This window comes from Erigeron canadensis, chromosome 5 (assembly GCF_010389155.1).
Source record: "Erigeron canadensis isolate Cc75 chromosome 5, C_canadensis_v1, whole genome shotgun sequence".
Lineage (NCBI taxonomy): Eukaryota > Viridiplantae > Streptophyta > Magnoliopsida > Asterales > Asteraceae > Erigeron > Erigeron canadensis.
The window spans coordinates 29222295-29240386 of NC_057765.1; the positions used below are offsets into that span (position 1 = coordinate 29222295).

Here is an 18092-nt window from a genome sequence, read left to right on the forward strand (position 1 = left end):
ACGAACACCACCGCATTGCATGTATATTGTGCTAATTCTTTGTTAAAAATGATTGAAGTAAACAGTAAACCCTTAATGTACATTTATATAATCTAATGACTATCTTACTTGTCAACAAACATCTTCATAATGCGATATAAAAAAGCCTTTACACATTTATATAATCTGAAACCTTTATGTGTTTTTGTTTGTATTTTGTGGATCATGTTACTTTTTGCTGTTATTAAGTAATGTGTATTTTTTTTTAGTAATTCTACCAATGGGTATTCAGAAACAATAAATTTTGTTTTATTAATATTGTGAAGTTCTACTTAAGTACAGCAACTATGTGGCAGGTGGTTAAAATTCGGGAAAGGAAGCTAAGTCAAATATGAACTCTACAAAGCAAGTGGTTTGATTAAGGTAAAATTCTCTTTATCCGTTGATTATAATCAAGTTTTCTTTGGAAATTCCAACGTTTTATCCATAATATTGAGTATTATGATACTTTGGTTCCAGGGAGCATAATATAAGCAACTAGCATTATTAACTGTCATCGGCATTTCATTGGTTTTGAAACCAGTAGGTAAGGTTCCTTATCAATATTATACTAGTTTTAGTATTTAATGTTCAAGCTAACTTTAGGCTTTTTGTTGTTGTTAACAGACGAAATTTTGTATACCTCAAGGAGATAATATCGATAAGGTTCTTTTCAAGAACTTTAATTTGCTCAACTCAGTACTCTACTTTGACTACAGGTGTGTTTTTCAATCTCACTCACGTTCAACTAGTGTATTATAGTAGCTCCAACTTGTGGGTATATGGTAATAGCCACCATCCTGTGGTTATCATTTAGTAAAGATTATAGGTGCTGTTAGTGGCTAGAAAGCTGAGTCAATGTCTGGCTAACAATTTTATTTCATTCTATAGTTGTTCTGTGATGGTTTGGGTAAAAAGTGCTTCAGAACTAATTTGCTAAACTTGATTTTTGTTTTTGGTCTCTAAAGACCCATCTGTGCTCTTTTAAATTGTCGTAAGAATAGACGTATTTAACAAGTAGGCAACAACCGATCCCAGTGAATAATCTACAAGCTGAATAAACATGGGTCATGAGTTTTTCTCATATAAATTCTGTACTAATTTATAACGAATAACCTAACAGTATCTATGGATTATGTCATATTTGTGGCTAAACTAACATGTGTGTGATGACTAAACCCGGAATCCCCTTTCACTTTAGATCCAATCTAAAACCTCATTGGTTCTGCCTCCCTACTAATCCTGATTGCCCTCTTAGATGTTATAGAATTGCCCCTGTTAAACTTATTCTGAACAGTTTGCAACTCAGCTCTGTTAATTACCAACTCGACCAAACCTTAGTACAGAATTTATATGACATAGTCGGCTGGCCATAGTATAGTTTTGGGGGCCCTAACTAATTTGGGGGCCTTAAACATGGGTTATGAGTTTAAAGGAAGGCCCCCAAATTAGTCCCGCTTAGAGTCTCAAAAAACCTTGAGCCGGCACTGGCCATAGTATAGTTTTTTTTTTGAAAATTATCGCCATAGTATAGTTAACCATCTGATTTGTATAGACAAAAAAGAAGCTTCACAGCAGCAGCTTTTCATCATCATGAGTTGCAACTTATAGATACTGCTATATTTTAGAGATAACAAACTTTACTTGTTGTTGTATATCCTTGGTTTCATAGGTGGTCATGGTATACTTACTTCCACGTTTCCCCTTTTTTAAGCATTATTTGTCTTCAGTTTTATGATGGATTTGGTTGATCACTAATCTGTATTTGTATTATATGTTGGAACCACGTTAGTGTGACCGTCACTGATCATGTATCATTCCTGATATGATAATTGACGATAATGAAATCCCTATGTCTAGGTAAATATATGATGAGCGTATTTACTCTTAGAGACGTAGAATAGGGTTTCCCATTAGGTGATTGTAAATAAGAGGACTAATGGTATACACATTAAACACCACAGGGGTTGAATGTGTAATTACTAAAGGGTGGTAAGTGTAATTACTCTCATTATAAATAGAAGGTAATTAACCCTAAGTTAAGGTTAATCACACACACATAATCCCACACAAATTCGTGTGTTTACCCCTCTCTAATTCGTGCATAACATCACAACCGAATTACCCATCTCATCCTAACTCAATCACCTTGTTTTGGGAACCCGAAATCAATGGCAAACATGTTTAATGCCTTTACAGGTTCCACAGGATCATCTGGTGAGTATTTTCCCTTGAATCAAACCATGTTTATTCCAACATGTGGTATCAGAGCCGCGTTACGAAGTCCTGTTATGTTTTTGGTTCGTTTCGAGGGCTTTACGCGAACTTAGAAGCTGCAGAATGAAGAAACTCGTGCTGACGTCATCACGAGTTCGTGTTGACGTCATCACGAACTCAAAACTGCTTCGTACTGACGTCATCATAGTTTCTGCACCACCTTCGCGCTCATGTCTTCGCACGAAGTCAGCTATCTTCGCACGAACTCAACTATCTTCACACGAACTTATTACTACTTCGTGCTGACGTCATTACACGAACCAGATTGTCTTCACTGACGTCATCACGAACTTCGTGTAGACTTATGACTTCTTCGTGCTGACGTCATCACACGAACATCGTGTTGACTTATGTTACCTTCGTGCTTACATCATCATGAACTTATGGTCTACTTCGTGCTTACTTATTCACGAGTTATAACTTAAGTTCGTATTAAACTAAAGATGATTTTAGCTGATGAATGAATTCGTGCTTACTAATTTTACCTTATAATTTTGTGGCTAAATTTGTCTCTAATTTTCGAAAATTATTTTTTCTGAGACATTTTTACCATAGCACTTTAAGGGTAAAAATTTTTGGTCAGCTCGATCCCAGCCAGGGGCTCTGCCCCTTGGACCCCGCTCCTAGGGGCCCTGCCCCCGGACCCCCGTAATGTGTGGGGGCTTCGCACTAATGTACATGGTTTCATCATTTGTGCCCAAAAGTCAAATATGATTCTCATGGTGCGTTCTTTCCCTTTTGGATAATGAACATTAAGTATATTGATTCTGCCCAAAGGTGATTTAATACACTTTGTGTGCTAAAAGGAATATTTTTCATGCATAAGATACACGATTCTTAATTTTGTGCCCAAAGGTCAAATGATAAGTGTTGTGCCGCATGACCCTAATGCTCATGTGTACTTAGATATTAGTTACTTCTGCCCAAAGGTAATGTAAATCTAAGTAGAGCCTTATGTCAACTTATTGTTTTGGTGTTTACAATAGGTTACCTATCACTAGCTTCATTAGTATAATGGTCTTAGTCTCATTACTTTTAGGAACATTATTTTAGCTTCTTACGTATTTAGGCATTACGTTAGTTCCATTACTTTTAGAGACATTACTTAATAAGCCTTGGATATCTAATTATGTTATTATAAGGAACATTATTATTAACCCTTAGTTAAGTTTAGGCATTACTTTAGTTCCATTAGTTTTATAGATATTGCTTAGTCGTCCTTAGATAGCTAATTGTGTCACTATAATCTTATTGCCCTTAGTTTTAGGCATTACTTTATAAATCTTCTATTACTTGTATCCTAAATCTATATCCTCCTTATTTCCACTGTAGCACCTACTCTTGGCATTCAGCCACTTACCGGTGCAAACTACACTGCTTGGAAAGATCAATTAGATCTTACTCTGGGGTACCTTGACCTTGATTATGCCATTCGTAATGATGAACCCGCTGCTATTACTGCGAACTCTACTGCAGAACAGAAAACAGCATTTGAGAAGTGGGACAAGGCGAATCGGTTATCACTTATGACGGTCAAGAACTCTATTCCCCTTGGTCTTCGAGGAGCTATCCCTGAGTCTGACGAAGTCAAAGATTACCTCAAATCTGTTGAGGATTACTTCAAGGGATCGTCTAAAGCGCATGCAAGCAGCTTAATGCTAAAGATGCTTACTCTGAAATATGATGGAAGTAGCGGTGTCCGTGAACACATAATGAAAATGAGTGACATGGCGAACAAGCTTAAGACTCTCGAAATGGAAGTCTCTGATAATTTTCTTGTGCATTTCATAATGACATCATTACCTGCTCAATTTGATGCCTTCAAAATTAACTATAATGCTCAGAAAGATTAATGGAAGATGAGTGAACTGATTGCAATGTGTCAACAAGAAGAGGATCGCCTTAAGCTCGAGAAACCTGAAGCTGTTTACCTTACTGCCACTGCTAATTCTAAGAAGAGGAAGGGTAACAACAGTAACAAGACTGGAAGGAAAGCTTCAAAGATCAGTCCTGGTGCAGTTGCCTCTAGCTCTAATGTCTTGAACATCAAATGTAAGTTCTGTCATACTCAAGGGCATGTTCAAAAAGATTGCCCTAAGTTCAAGGAATGGCTAGCTAAGAAAGGTAACGTACTTTATGTAATATTTGATTCTTTTACTACTGATGTTCCTGTTAATACATGGTGAGGTGACTCTGATTCTATGGTTCATGTGACTAACTCAATGCAGGGATTCCATACAATCCAGAAGCTACCAAAGGGCCAAAGAAAACTTAGAGTTGGAAGTGGTGATCTTTTAGATGTCGAAGCCATGGGAACTTATATTTTACATATGAGCACTGGAAAATGTATTAGACTAGTAGATACCTTATATGTACCGAGAATTACTCGGAACCTCGTATCTATTTCTAGACTAGACATTGAAGGTTTTGTAATAATTCATGGTTTCGGCAAGATTACTATTACTCTTAATAATGAATTGCTTGGTCGTGGTTTCTTGGATGGATTGCTGTATAAATTAGAACTAGATCATAATTTCTCACAATCTTTGTTATCTTTTAATGTTGATGATCTAACTAAAACAAGGACAAAATCACTAAAGCAACAAGAGAATTCCTCCATGTTGTGGCATAAACGTCTTGGTCACATCTCACGAGATCGCATGACATGACTCATAAAGGATGGAATCTTACCATCTCTTGACTTTAGTGATTTTGAAACATGTATTCAATGCCTCAAAGGCAAAATGGCTAAAGGGAATAAGAAAGGAGCCACCAGAAGTTCCAACTTGTTGGAAATAATTCATACTGATATAAGTGGCCCCTATCCCGCTTCCATTACAGGACATACTTCATTTATTACATTTATTGATGATTATTCACGTTATATGCACCTTTATTTGATTAAGGAAAAGTCTGAATCCTTGCAAACTTTTATTGATTTTAAAACTTTGGTTGAAAACCAACTTGAACGTAAAATAAAAGTTGTAAGATCAGATAGAGGAGGTGAGTATTATAGTAGACATACTGACGTTGGTCAAGCCGCTGGTCCTTTCCATGACTTTTGTAAGGATCATAGCATAATTAACCAATACACCATGCCTGGTTCTCCTCAACAAAATGGTGTTGCTGAAAGAAGAAATAGAACCCTAATGGACATGGTGAGAAGTATGCTTACTAACACTAACTTACCTACTTTCCTTTGGACCGAGGCCTTAAAACAGCCGTTCATATACTCAATAGAGTTCCTTCTAAATCTGTCCCTAAAACTCCTCATGAGATTTGGACAGGGAAGAAACCGAGTCTTAGATATATGAAAGTATGGGGCTGTCCTGCCGAAGCTAAATTCTATAACCCTAACTTAAAGAAACTTGATCCTAAGACTATTACATGTTTCTTTGTCGGTTATCCGGATAACTCAAAAGGTTATAGGTTTTATTGTCCTTCCCACACTACTCGCATCAGTAATACACAGCATGCCACGTTCCTAGAGAACTCAGAGATCAGTGGGAGCACGACAAATCATAACTTCGATTTGCAAGAAGTACAAGAAGCGGGGGGAAACGATTCGTCGGTTATTATTACTCCTCCGATAACTCCTCTTGTACAGAACGCTGCTCCGAATGTCACTGATCCCACTCCTCCTAATGTTAATCATGAGACCACTAATGCTGAAGGATCTTCCAAAAATCCCAAAAATCAACTCAGGAGATCATCGAGGTCACGTAGGGCCACTAATTTTGATGACTTCATTACTTATCTCAGTGAAGTTGAGGATGTTGGAAAACTTATTGATCCTACCTCCTATAAAGAAGCCATTAATAGTGATCAGGCCACTCAGTGGAATGAAGCCATGATTGAAGAGCTTAATTCCATGCAGCATAATGACGTTTGGGAATTGGTTGAACTTCTTGAAGGATCCAAAACTGTTGGTTGCAAATGGGTCTTCAAAACCAAATTAGACCCGAAAGGAAACGTCGAACGTTATAAGGCCAGATTGGTTGCGAAAGGCTATACTCAGAAGGCTGGAGTCGATTATCAAGAGACCTTTTCTCCCGTGTCTCGTAAAGACTCCTTAAGAATCGTTATGGCACTAGTAGCTCACTTTGATCTTGAGTTACATCAGATGGATGTCAAAACAGCTTTCTTAAATGGAGACTTGGAAGAAGACGTATACATGTGGCAACCTGAAGGATTCATTCAAAAAGGTAAAGAGCACATGGTCTGCAAGTTAAAGAAATCCATATATGGGTTGAAGCAAGCATCGAGACAGTGGTACCTTAAGTTTGATGAAGCTATTAAAGAACAAGACTTCATAAAGAATCAAGTGGATCAATGCACCTATCTCAAGATCAGTGGGAGTAACTTTATAATCCTTGTTTTGTATGTAGACGATATTCTACTAGCAAGTAATAACTTGGATATGTTGCATGAGTCGAAGCGGATGCTTTCGCAGAAATTCGACATGAAAGATCTCGGTGATGCCTCTTATGTTATAGGTATTGAAATACATCGGGATAGGCATAATGGTATTTTAGGTCTTTCTCAAAGGGCCTATATTGAGCGGATTTTAGAACGCTATAACATGCAACATTGCGCACCCACTGTAGCTCCAGTAGTTAAAGGAAATATATTCGGTACTTTCCAAAGTCCGAGCACTGAGATTGAAAAGGAGCAAATGAGGATGATACCTTACTCATCAGTAGTTGGAAGCATTATGTATGCTCAGGTCTGTACTTGTCCAGATATCGCTTATATTGCCGGTATGCTAGGGCGTTACTTATCTAATCCTGGATTAGCACACTGGAAAGCGGCTAAGAAAGTTCTACGATATCTGCAATGGACCAAAAACTACAAACTAACGTATAAAAGAAGTGACAATCTAGAAGTAGTAGGCTATTCCGATTCCGACTTTGCCAAAAGCAAGGAAGATAAGAAATCTACTTCTGGGTATATTTTCATGTTAGCCGGCGGACCTATCTCTTGGCGGAGTCATAAGCAAAAACTGACTGCAACGTCCACCATGATGGCTGAATACATTGTCGTTTATAATGCTACTTGCCATGGGATGTTAATTAGGAATCTAGTCAGTGGACTCAAAGTCGTCAACTCCATTTCTAGACCATTGAAGCTTTACTGTGATAACTCAGCTGCCGTAACTTTCTCGAACAGTAACAGTTCAACTGGCGCTGGGCTGTATCTCGATACAAAGTATCTGTTTGTACGCGAACGGGTAGAGGAAAATGTTCTTTGTATTGAGTACATAAGTACAAATGACATGCTAGCGGATCCGATGACCAAAGGTCTTCCTCCTAATATCTTCGTAGGACACGTGTTGAAGATGGGGCTTACTAAAGACTTAGTTTAATTTAATAACATATTGTACTTATTTGGTCATTAGTATTATTGTTTAAAAATTTTCCTCCTTATTCAGATTTTGTTTGTCTATTAATTACACTTTAAGTACTCATATTGGTGTATTGACATTATTGTGACAAAATTTGTCTTAGTCAATTGATCATTGCTTATTAGTTTTAAATTTGAGTCATAGTTTGACTAGTGGGGGTCCTGAGTTGATGTTCTTCTCTACGACTATACTTATTGGCTATGATTTCGGTTTAAAACAAAATGAGTATTATTCCGGAGCTTATTTAAATACTCATAGATAAATGATCGCTCGGTCAAGTGGGAGAATGTTGGAACCACGTTAGTGTGACCGTCACTGATCATGTATCATTCCTGATATGATAATTGACGATAATGAAATCCCTATGTCTAGGTAAATATATGATGAGCGTATTTACTCTTAGAGACGTAGAATAGGGTTTCCCATTAGGTGATTGTAAATAAGAGGACTAATGGTATACACATTAAACACCACAGGGGTTGAATGTGTAATTACTAAAGGTGGTAAGTGTAATTACTCTCATTATAAATAGAGGGTAATTAACCCTAAGTTAAGGTTAATCACACACACATAATCCCACACAAATTCGTGTGTTTACTCCTCTCTAATTCGTGCATAACATCACAGCCGAATTACCCATCTCATTCTAACTCAATCACCTTGTTTTGGGAACCCGAAATCAATGGCAAACATGTTTAATGCCTTTACAGGTTCCACAGGATCATCTGGTGAGTATTTTCCCTTGAATCAAACCATGTTTATTCCAACATTATAAAATTCTTTTTCAATTTTTGAAGGCGCTTGTCAGACAAACATTCAGTGAAGTTTTTAACTTTCAGGGATCTTCAATAGGTTCGAGAATGTTATATCACAACTCAAAGATTTACTAGTATGCAACGAGGATTAACATTACTAGAAACTTAGTTTGTGTAGTTTATTAATAAATGAGAATATCATTACAGTTGTGTACAGGTAGCTATGATTTGAATGGTTGTACAAATGGATATCATTTTTGTTATGGAATGATAAAGTAGCTTATATATACGAGCAGATATCTTTTCTATTTTGAATTGTGTGGTTTGTGCCGATTGATAATATAGTTATGTACAACAGTTGACTAGTAAAATAGGTAGCTTATATAGTACACGAAATATATTTATGACAACTGAAATGTGTAAAATATCTTCACACTTTATAAGTGTGAACAATTAAACCAATTATATTTTCATATTTAAAAGTAGGGTGAGCAAAAATCGAACCGGAAAACCAAAAACCGAAAAAACCCGATAAAACCGAACCGAAAAAACCGAAAACCGAAAGAAATCCATTTGTTTGGTTTTTGTTTTCTAAAAATCGAACGGATCGGTTCGGGTTTCGGTTTCATATGCAAAAAACCAATCAAAAACCGAACCGAACCGAATCAATTATATATTAATTATTTAATATTTATATCATATTACATTTATATTTATTACTTATAATTTGTAAATATGTTAATATATTTAAATTTTTTGTCTTTTTAGTATACAAATTTATATAAATTATATGTTTTAGATAAAAACGTAGAAGAAAATCAATTCATTTTATAAAAGTTATATTAATTTTAACACCTAAAAAATATAATTAGTCGATAAAAAACATCTTTATATTTTACTTTCTATATCATAATTTTTTTGTTAACAACTGAAAATTAAATTTATAACATAATAAACAAAAAAGTTTTAAAAAAAATTATAATAAAAACCGAACAAAAAACGAAACCGATCCAAACCGAACCAAAAAACCGACAAACTGAACCGAACAAAAACCGAATCCAATGGATTGGGTTTTCTAAAAACCAAATGGATCGGTTATGGATTCGGTTTTAGCCAAAAACCGAACCAAACCGATCCATACTCACCCCTATTTAAAAGTGTGAAAAATTATAATAATTTGTTTACACTTTCAAGTGTGAATTATTAATACAAATATTTTAACACTTTTTAGTGTGAGGTATTATGAGAAAATGTTTACACTTTTAAATGTGAAGAATTATGATAATATGTTTACACTTTAAAGTGTGAAAACTTGTAACAATATATTCACACTTTTAAATGTAAAGAATTATGATAATATGTTCACACTTTAAAGTATGAAGATTTGTAACAATATGTTCACATTTTAAAGTGTGAGGATTTGACATCATTTTGTAACACCAATATTTTTCACACTTAATGTAAATGTGAATTTTTTTTTTTCTATACATTCTTAAGTGTGAATATCTTCATTAAATATATGTGAATAATCAAACAATTTGCTGTAGTGTGTGGGCCGTATAAAAATTTGAAAACTAATCATCCGGATAGAAATTTGAAAACTAATAATGTTCGTGATTTAATTTTTAATTATTAAATTCGGTTGTCATTTTAAATTATTATACATAACGTACACATACATACTAAGCGTATATAACATGTTAGAAATCAATAGGGAGCACCGTGCTCACACGATGAATGCACATGAAACACCTGTATATTACTACCCATTAATTAATTGTGTGTACGTAGGCACAATCATGCTATATGATTACATTTTAGTAATTACAATTACTCTTATATATATTCTATCACAAAACTAGCTATATCTCTCGATCCATCAGGACTAAAAATGTTGTTATAAACTGCAACTGGAAAATGGTCCATAACCGGTAACAACTGAAGGATATTGAGCATACATAATGTAACATTCCAAACTTTTCAAGATTGACTTATTGACTTGAGCGTTAGTCAACGTTAAGTTTCGTCAAGTTTATATGCCTTAATTGGTTTATGTGTGATGAAGGTTCTATAGGTGTAAGGCTTTAATGCCTTAATGGTTGATGTGAATAAGTGTTTAAAGGTATAGTTTAATGCCTTTAGAAGTGCTAAAAGTGTTTGATGTGTTGTAAGTATTCCCAACATGTGATTTTAGCCTAAAATGAACCATACGGAAGTCTAGGGACTAATTTTGACATATGTGGAAAGTTAAAAACGTGATTAGGGATTTCTAATCGGATCATTAGCCCTAAAATCTGATTCATCATTCTTCTTGGAGCCCTAGAACCGCCCCTTTGTCTCTTGAGCAATTCTAGAGAGTTTCTTGCGATTTCGGGTTGAATCGGAGTGATTAACCGCTTGTAGATCGAATCTATAATCATCTTTAAGGAAAAGATGGTAATTCCTACTGATTTTTGGTAATGTTTATCTATTCAATTCGTTCATATATGGTCTTGATCGATTGAATACGTTTTATTGATAGAATCAGTGATTTTGGGTGAATCGGTGATTGTTATTGCAATCATTTAGTATCTAAAGATTTCCTACAGGTATGAAATCATTGTTAATGTCATTTTAATGTTCAAATATGACCAACATAGGGTTCACACCTGGTCTTGAGGCTTGAGTTGGATTCGATTATGTTTGTGAGTCGATTTAGGTCAAAACGGGTGTCAAATCAATCGTCGGATGTGCTTATTGAATCCATGAATCAATATATGATTTCATAGTGTCAAATGATTTATATTTTGGTAAATATGAACTGTAGAGGTCGTGGGGATCAGCCATGTATGTTTGATGATCGAAATTGCTTTCAAAACGATAAAGATTTCAAGGTCTGATTCTGTTGTTACATTGAAAAAATCATATCTTTTTTATCTGAATGAAATAAGAGATGAATCTTATATTTTTGAAAAATTCTATGTGTCCCCTAAATTCGTTATGAACAAAGTTTCCTGTGATTTTGCCCAGAGATATGCGAAAAATGTCGATTTCTAGAAGTGGTCAGGTTTCGGACGAATTCTGCAGACCTGTCTTGCAAACGTCATAAATCATTCATTAGAAAACTTCAAGAGTCAAACTTTATATCCCTGGAAAGGTCTTTGAATTTCCTGCATTTCATAAGAACTAAGTTTTTACTCATTTGGTCATCTAGAGGTCGAAAAGTCGCCTGCAAGTGAAGGGCACGAGTCAGTCTTTCGACCAACACCCCATATGCGACGCATATAATTTATGTGCGCCGCATATCGGGGCATGGGAGGGTTCTGGGTGATTTTTGAAGCAAATATGCGACACATATTCAAATCATGCGCCGCATAAAGTGTCTGTGAGTCCGTTTGAGGTCCGAAATAAGCGTTTAAGGGTCCTATAAGTGTACCTAAGTTAATAAATGGTTTTGTAACCTTATGAGGATGGATTTATGCAAATTTAATGACAATGAACTCGATATAGGTCACTCGGGATAATTGTGAAGCTTGTTAACTTGTGTTTGGTGTATCGTTGTGCTTGTCATCAGGTAAGATACACTACTTTGACACGCTGAGGGTTCAACATAAACATGATTTTCATATAATAACTTCCCTAATAATAACTTGTTTGCTTATGAGTATTCGGGGTTATACGGGAGGTGATATGGGCTATGTACATGACTATTGAGGCCTGAAATGCAGTCCCTATGATATGAAATGTAACGATATGTTATGCAATCATATGATATGTAATGATATGCTATGAAATGTTATGCAATGATACGATATGTAATGATATGCTATGAAATGTTATGCAATGATATGAGATATGATGATATGAAATGAAATGCTATGAAATGTGATGTATGATGATGATATGTGAAATGTGCATGATTACATGGCTTGTTCATCTAGTTCACTAGACTTATTAAGTTGCCATGACACGTGCACGTTTAAGGGCCCAAACGTAAAAGATGTATATGTGATGATTGTTTAGGTTGTGTAAACACCTAAACTATATGTGATGTGAAATCGAGCTCGTAAATTTGATGTGAAAGTATTAAGCTTAACTCGTACTTGCCCTAGCCCGGTTAAGTGCGTTGATGTGGTTGCTCGGGTGGCTCCTTGCAACGAGGTGCAACGTGAAGAGTAATACGGGAGGTCTTACCAGCCCCATTGTCCTTCAACATACGGATTACTCCTGGAATTGGCTTGCCATTCCTTAACGACATTGATGTACAGCCGTAAGGTTGTTTATCTAGTCGGGTGTGACTTATGTCTCACTTATAATGATGTATATGTTATACGAGATGCGTGACTTATGTCACAATTATAAAGATGTTCAGATGTGATATGTGATGATGCAAAAGATGACTAGGCACATTAGGATGACCCATCCTATTATGAATGATGTTGATGCTATGATATGTATATGAGATGATATGTTCGATGATATGTGCCTTAACGCCTTAATATGACTTTTATATAATGTTTTAAATGGACAATCGTTTTATAAATTATGTGTTATCTTACTTAGCTAATTCGTTAGCTAACACTTGCTCTTTTAAAATGTGTTGTGCCCTCAGGTTCAACAATAGTGAGCAGGTAGATGTGAGGCATGGGTAGATGATCTTGAAGCTGGTTATAGTTTACCCATAGTGGCTGCTCGCTTTAGACATTTGCTTATTGTTTAGATATTAATGACTTGTATTGATGATGTGCTCGGTTGTTTAATGTTGGGCAACCGATGGATTTCCATTTAGACTTATTTTGATGATATGGCTAGTAACACCATTTAACGAATAAACCAAACAGATTTTGTTGGTTTGGACTTTTAAAGTTTAATTCCGCTTTCTTTGACGCCGTTAGGCAAAAGTTTTTGGAAATCCTTATTTTTAAATGTTGGGTGTTATACATAACTAGCAAATTGAAAAATAGTACTAAAAGATTTTAGTATTTTAAATGAATTAACTCATAATTATGTCAAAATAAAAAAAAAAACTTAAAAATAATTGATCCAGTCAAGGATACTCCTGTACCTTCTCAATAACTAAAGATTTTTAATTTCCATGTGAGGTCATAATAATATAGTGTGGTGCACGAATTCAGATGGAAACGCCACTAATTAAAAATAGCACAAAAACGAAATTTTGTCCCTTTGTATTTTAAAAATAATAGCACAAAAAATGTATAATTATTTAAAAAAACGAGCATGGTACCCGCGCGTTGCGATGGATATTATGGACGACGGTGGCTGATGATGAACGACGGCGGTGGTTATTCACGAAAATAATGGGGTTGTGTATTGTTTTGGTATATAGAAAGAAAGAATATTTTGTGTGTTGTTTTGGAGAGAGAAAGAGAGAATAAGAATATTTAGTTTTGTTTTAAGTAAAGGGTAAAAGGGTAAAATTGCATGTCCCAAACATATAAACTTTTCAACACCCCATATAATTAAACTTTTCAACACCCCATATAATTTTTAATAGGGAGTATAGATATATGATTCAATGTAAACATCTCATTTTATCATGAAAATATAAATGAACTAAATGCCTCTAATTACATATATTCTACATATTTATTCAATATTTTTGTTCTTTTACATCTTATCTTATCTTAATTTATAGAGTTGATCTAACTATTTATTAACCAATAATCTTCACACAACTCTAAGAAGTTAATTTTGCCAAACATGATCTAATCTATATATTACGAGTCATGAGATGATATAAAGCCGGCACTTTAGCCATAAGGATTATGTGAGCGGCAAGCAGTCCCCGGCCAAATCCGGACATGCATTTGAAGTTTTGAACTTAGTAAAAGTTTTTACTACTTTAATGACGAAATAATTCTTTTTAATGGATATAAAATCAGCTAAATTTGTCGTTCTCATTCGGACTGAACGTTTCAAACCCAATTATCTTAATGAGATAAGAAGAGAAAAGGTATGTATGCAATACTATATGATAGACCTATATAAATATTAAAATAATAGAAATCCTAGCCTTTTAAGTCATCCTCCCTAAATCAAAGCTATGTTTAAATGTTGCCACATAAGATTTATCCTATGTGGCATCTCCATGTTTTATTTAAATTATCAATCTTTTTTATAGAAAATATAGTATAAATTAGAATATAGAAACTATAAAATTGGATATATCGTATATGAAAAACAATATATTTATGGGATTGATCAACATTAATTTGGCAAGAATCTTACAAATCCAAAAATTCTTACATACCCTTTATTATTATTATTATTATTATTATTATTATTATTATTATTATTAATAAAATCGTCACTTTGTACATACGATTATAAATTCTATATTACTAAATCCTTATATTTGTTAGAATTGTACGTACGATTACAAATTCATTTGTTATTGATTTCATTTGTATGTATTTAGAATGAATGGTAATATAATCTAATCACATTAGTAATTCTATAAGAAGGGTTTTTTTAAAGCTTTATTTTGTGTATGTATATAATTGCTATTTAACAAATAGTTAAACATTCATCAAGCTCTATATAGTCAAAAGATTCAATCATCATGATGTGGAAATAATATACTCTATATGAACTAATAGACGATAATAGATGTATCAAAATAGGTTGGTTCAGAGTCCAAACATCTTCACCTAATTCTTGATCATATATTCTGGGCACTCCAATAGATTGAATTCGCGTGTTTCAACTTTACATGTAGGTCTACACTATACTTGATTGTTTTGTTTTGTTGACCTAATTGTATGTGGCGGGTATTCGACCAACTATAACAATTCTTTAAAGTATAGCCAAAGTCCTCAATGCCAAATTTCAACCTGAATTTAGGTCTATTTGTATGTTAAAACATTATGCATGGAGTTCACATTACATAATCTATCATCCAAGGATTAGAGGTCACTATATTTTTCATGTTTCATAATATAGTTTATTATTATACTGCTTTAAAAAAAATCCGCATATCGTGCGGGTACAAGACCTAGTAAATTATATAATAGTTGCTTACTTTATTGATTCCATTATTTAATCAATTTCGATATTAGGTATTAAAAGCTATAAAATTTATATTACCGTTATACGAGTAAGAACTTAATAACGTTTCCTTTTTAAAAAAAATATGGACATGACAAATAAACACGATTTCATAATTATTTCCATATCTTTTTCAATTTTGAGTATTATTTAAACAAAGATATCACTTTTGTCTCTTGTTTATGTTCGCCACAATAGAGTCTTTACTTGATTTCAAATTCAAGTTTTCTCAAACACCCATTTGGAGAAACGTTCAAAATTTTCGAATTTAATTAACACAATTCACCTAGTCAGCCAATTTCATCTTTCTCGAAACATTATTTTTCTATATCTATCTATAGACTATATATATATATATATATATATATAAACAACCCATGTTTGATTTTTTTTTTTTTTCCGTGAAGGAACCTAAACAAACTTTTTAATTTTCTTGATTTTTGATCAAGATTCATTACAAGTTCAAGGTTTCTTCCACATTGTAACAAGAAAAAAACATACACAGAAATTCTACAACACACATCAATCCAATTTCAATATAGGGAAAAAAATGTACAAAATTCATGGAAATACAAATATAGCCTTTGAAATCCAACCAGACATACAGATTTTGAGACCAAGTATTCATGCAAGAAGGGCAAATATTATTGTAAAGTTTCAAGATGTTTATGGTTTTATGGTACAAGGCAATGTTGATGATGTGAATATACTAAATGATGTGAGGGAAAAAATGAGGGAACAAGGTAAGGTATGGTGGGCAATGGAAGATAGCAAAGGGGCTGATTGGTATTTACAAGCTTATAATATATATTCTTCTGATCATGCCTTGAAATCATCTCTAAGATTTTCATTTTTTGTCAATGGTATGGTCTTAAAAAAGCTCATTAGGAAAGGTATTCCTACAACTTTAAGGCCGAAAGTATGGTTTTCGTTATCCGGGGCCGCTAAGAAGAAATCTACGGTCCCTGATAGCTATTATGATGATCTAATTTCTGCCGTTCAAGATAAGGTCACCCCTGCCACAAAACAGATTGATCATGTGAGTTCTCTATTTGGATCATGTGTTTTGTTTACATCTAATTTTTGGTATGTTCTTAGATTTGCAATACCGTAGCCAGTTTCTGATTGAACGTTTTAATTTATGGGTGTCATTTTCTGTCTTGTGTGTACGTGTAAATGAAGATGTAGGATATACGAAAATGGCGTTTTAATGTGGTTTTGTTGTGTGTGTTTGTGTGCATGCAGGACCTGCCACGAACGTTCCCTGGTCATCCATGGTTAGACACACCCGAGGGCCATGCTGCGGTGAGACGTGTTCTTGTGGGGTACTCTTTCCGTGATTCTGACGTGGGTTATTGTCAGGTTGGATTCTTGAAAATTTGGTTTTTTGTAAATTGTCAGGACAACAGGAAAACATATAATTGTGATAAATGTATATTGTTGATGCAGGGTTTGAATTATGTGGCAGCATTGTTGCTACTTGTGATGAAAACCGAAGAAGAAGCTTTCTGGATGCTAGCAGTTCTCCTTGAAAATGTATTGGTCAACGATTGTTACACAGATAATTTATCAGGCTGCCATGTCGAACAACGGGTGTTCAAAGATTTGTTGACCAAAAAATGTCCAAGGTATTGTCGTGCCATTGTGGTCAACTTGCTAATACCAAATCTTTATCTTTTTACAGTTTATGGTTTTAAAAAATTGCAGGTTATCTGTCCATTTAGAAGCTTTGGGTTTCGATGTATCCCTTGTAGCAACTGAGTGGTTTCTTTGCCTGTTCTCAAAGAGCCTACCTTCAGAGGTTGACATTTATTCTTGTATTCAAAACCTATACCAGAGTTATCTTTTTTGTAATTGTTTTGGATGTGTAAAACTTTATGCAGACAACTATGAGAGTGTGGGACGTTCTCTTTTATGAAGGGGCAAAAGTCTTATTTAACGTAGCTCTGGCTATTTTCAAGGTGATGATCCTGTGATCCTTAGGGTTGTTTACTTGTTTTGAGGGTCTTTTACGTATCATCAAAAGTGTAACAAAAGGGTTATGATGTTGTGCAGATGAAGGAAGAAGAGTTGCTGCTGACACATCACGTCGGGGATGCAATCAAGATAATACAAAATACCACTCATCATCTCTTTGATCCCGACGACTTGTTGACAGTAAGGCTGCCCCTATACACACTCACACACATTTATTTGTTTCTCCTTGTTCACCTTCATTTATAACTGCAGGTAGCTTTTGATAAAATTAGTTTTATGACAACTAATATTTCTAAGCAAAGGAAAAAGCAAGAAACAGTGGTGATGGCAGAACTTGATCAAAGGTTGAGGCGGCTAAATACAAGTAAATTAAGCGTCGCCAGCTGATGAATGTGCGTTGTGAGTTGCAAACACTAGTATATGCAAAAATGTTGTCTTTAATAATTTGCTGAGGGCTAGCAAGGGCCCGTGAGTCATTTGTGTTCCTGGGAGAGAATTAAGTGCTGCACTGTAAAATCAAAATGTGTTTCCAGAAGTTGCAGGTTTGTAATGCAACCAAGTTTTATGTTTCAAATTTAAAGTGGAGTGTAAAATATACATATTAATTCATGCGG

General features: G+C 34.5%; 1 protein-coding gene and 1 long non-coding RNA gene across 5 annotated transcripts; both read left to right on the plus strand.

Annotated features, from left to right (window-relative positions):
• The first annotated feature begins 256 nt into the window (after window positions 1–256).
• Window positions 257–13087, plus strand: LOC122602279. 4 transcript variants are annotated; one of them, XR_006324194.1, is made up of 5 exons: window positions 257–402; window positions 499–565; window positions 646–737; window positions 4140–4419; window positions 4524–4556. It is a non-coding gene; the product is annotated as an uncharacterized LOC122602279 (long non-coding RNA). The 4 variants fall into 4 exon arrangements; XR_006324195.1 differs by lacking the exons at window positions 4140–4419; window positions 4524–4556 and adding an exon at window positions 13046–13087; XR_006324196.1 differs by lacking the exons at window positions 4140–4419; window positions 4524–4556 and adding an exon at window positions 11944–12009.
• A 2836-nt stretch (window positions 13088–15923) lies between these two features.
• Window positions 15924–18091, plus strand: LOC122602186 (TBC1 domain family member 2B-like). Its single transcript, XM_043774902.1, has 7 exons — window positions 15924–16540; window positions 16747–16863; window positions 16951–17129; window positions 17209–17302; window positions 17385–17462; window positions 17557–17658; window positions 17731–18091. The coding sequence occupies exons 1-7, from the start codon at window positions 16052–16054 to the stop codon at window positions 17863–17865; spliced, it is 1194 nt and encodes a 397-aa protein (XP_043630837.1). The 5' UTR covers window positions 15924–16051; the 3' UTR covers window positions 17866–18091.
• The last annotated feature ends 1 nt before the right edge of the window (window position 18092 follows it).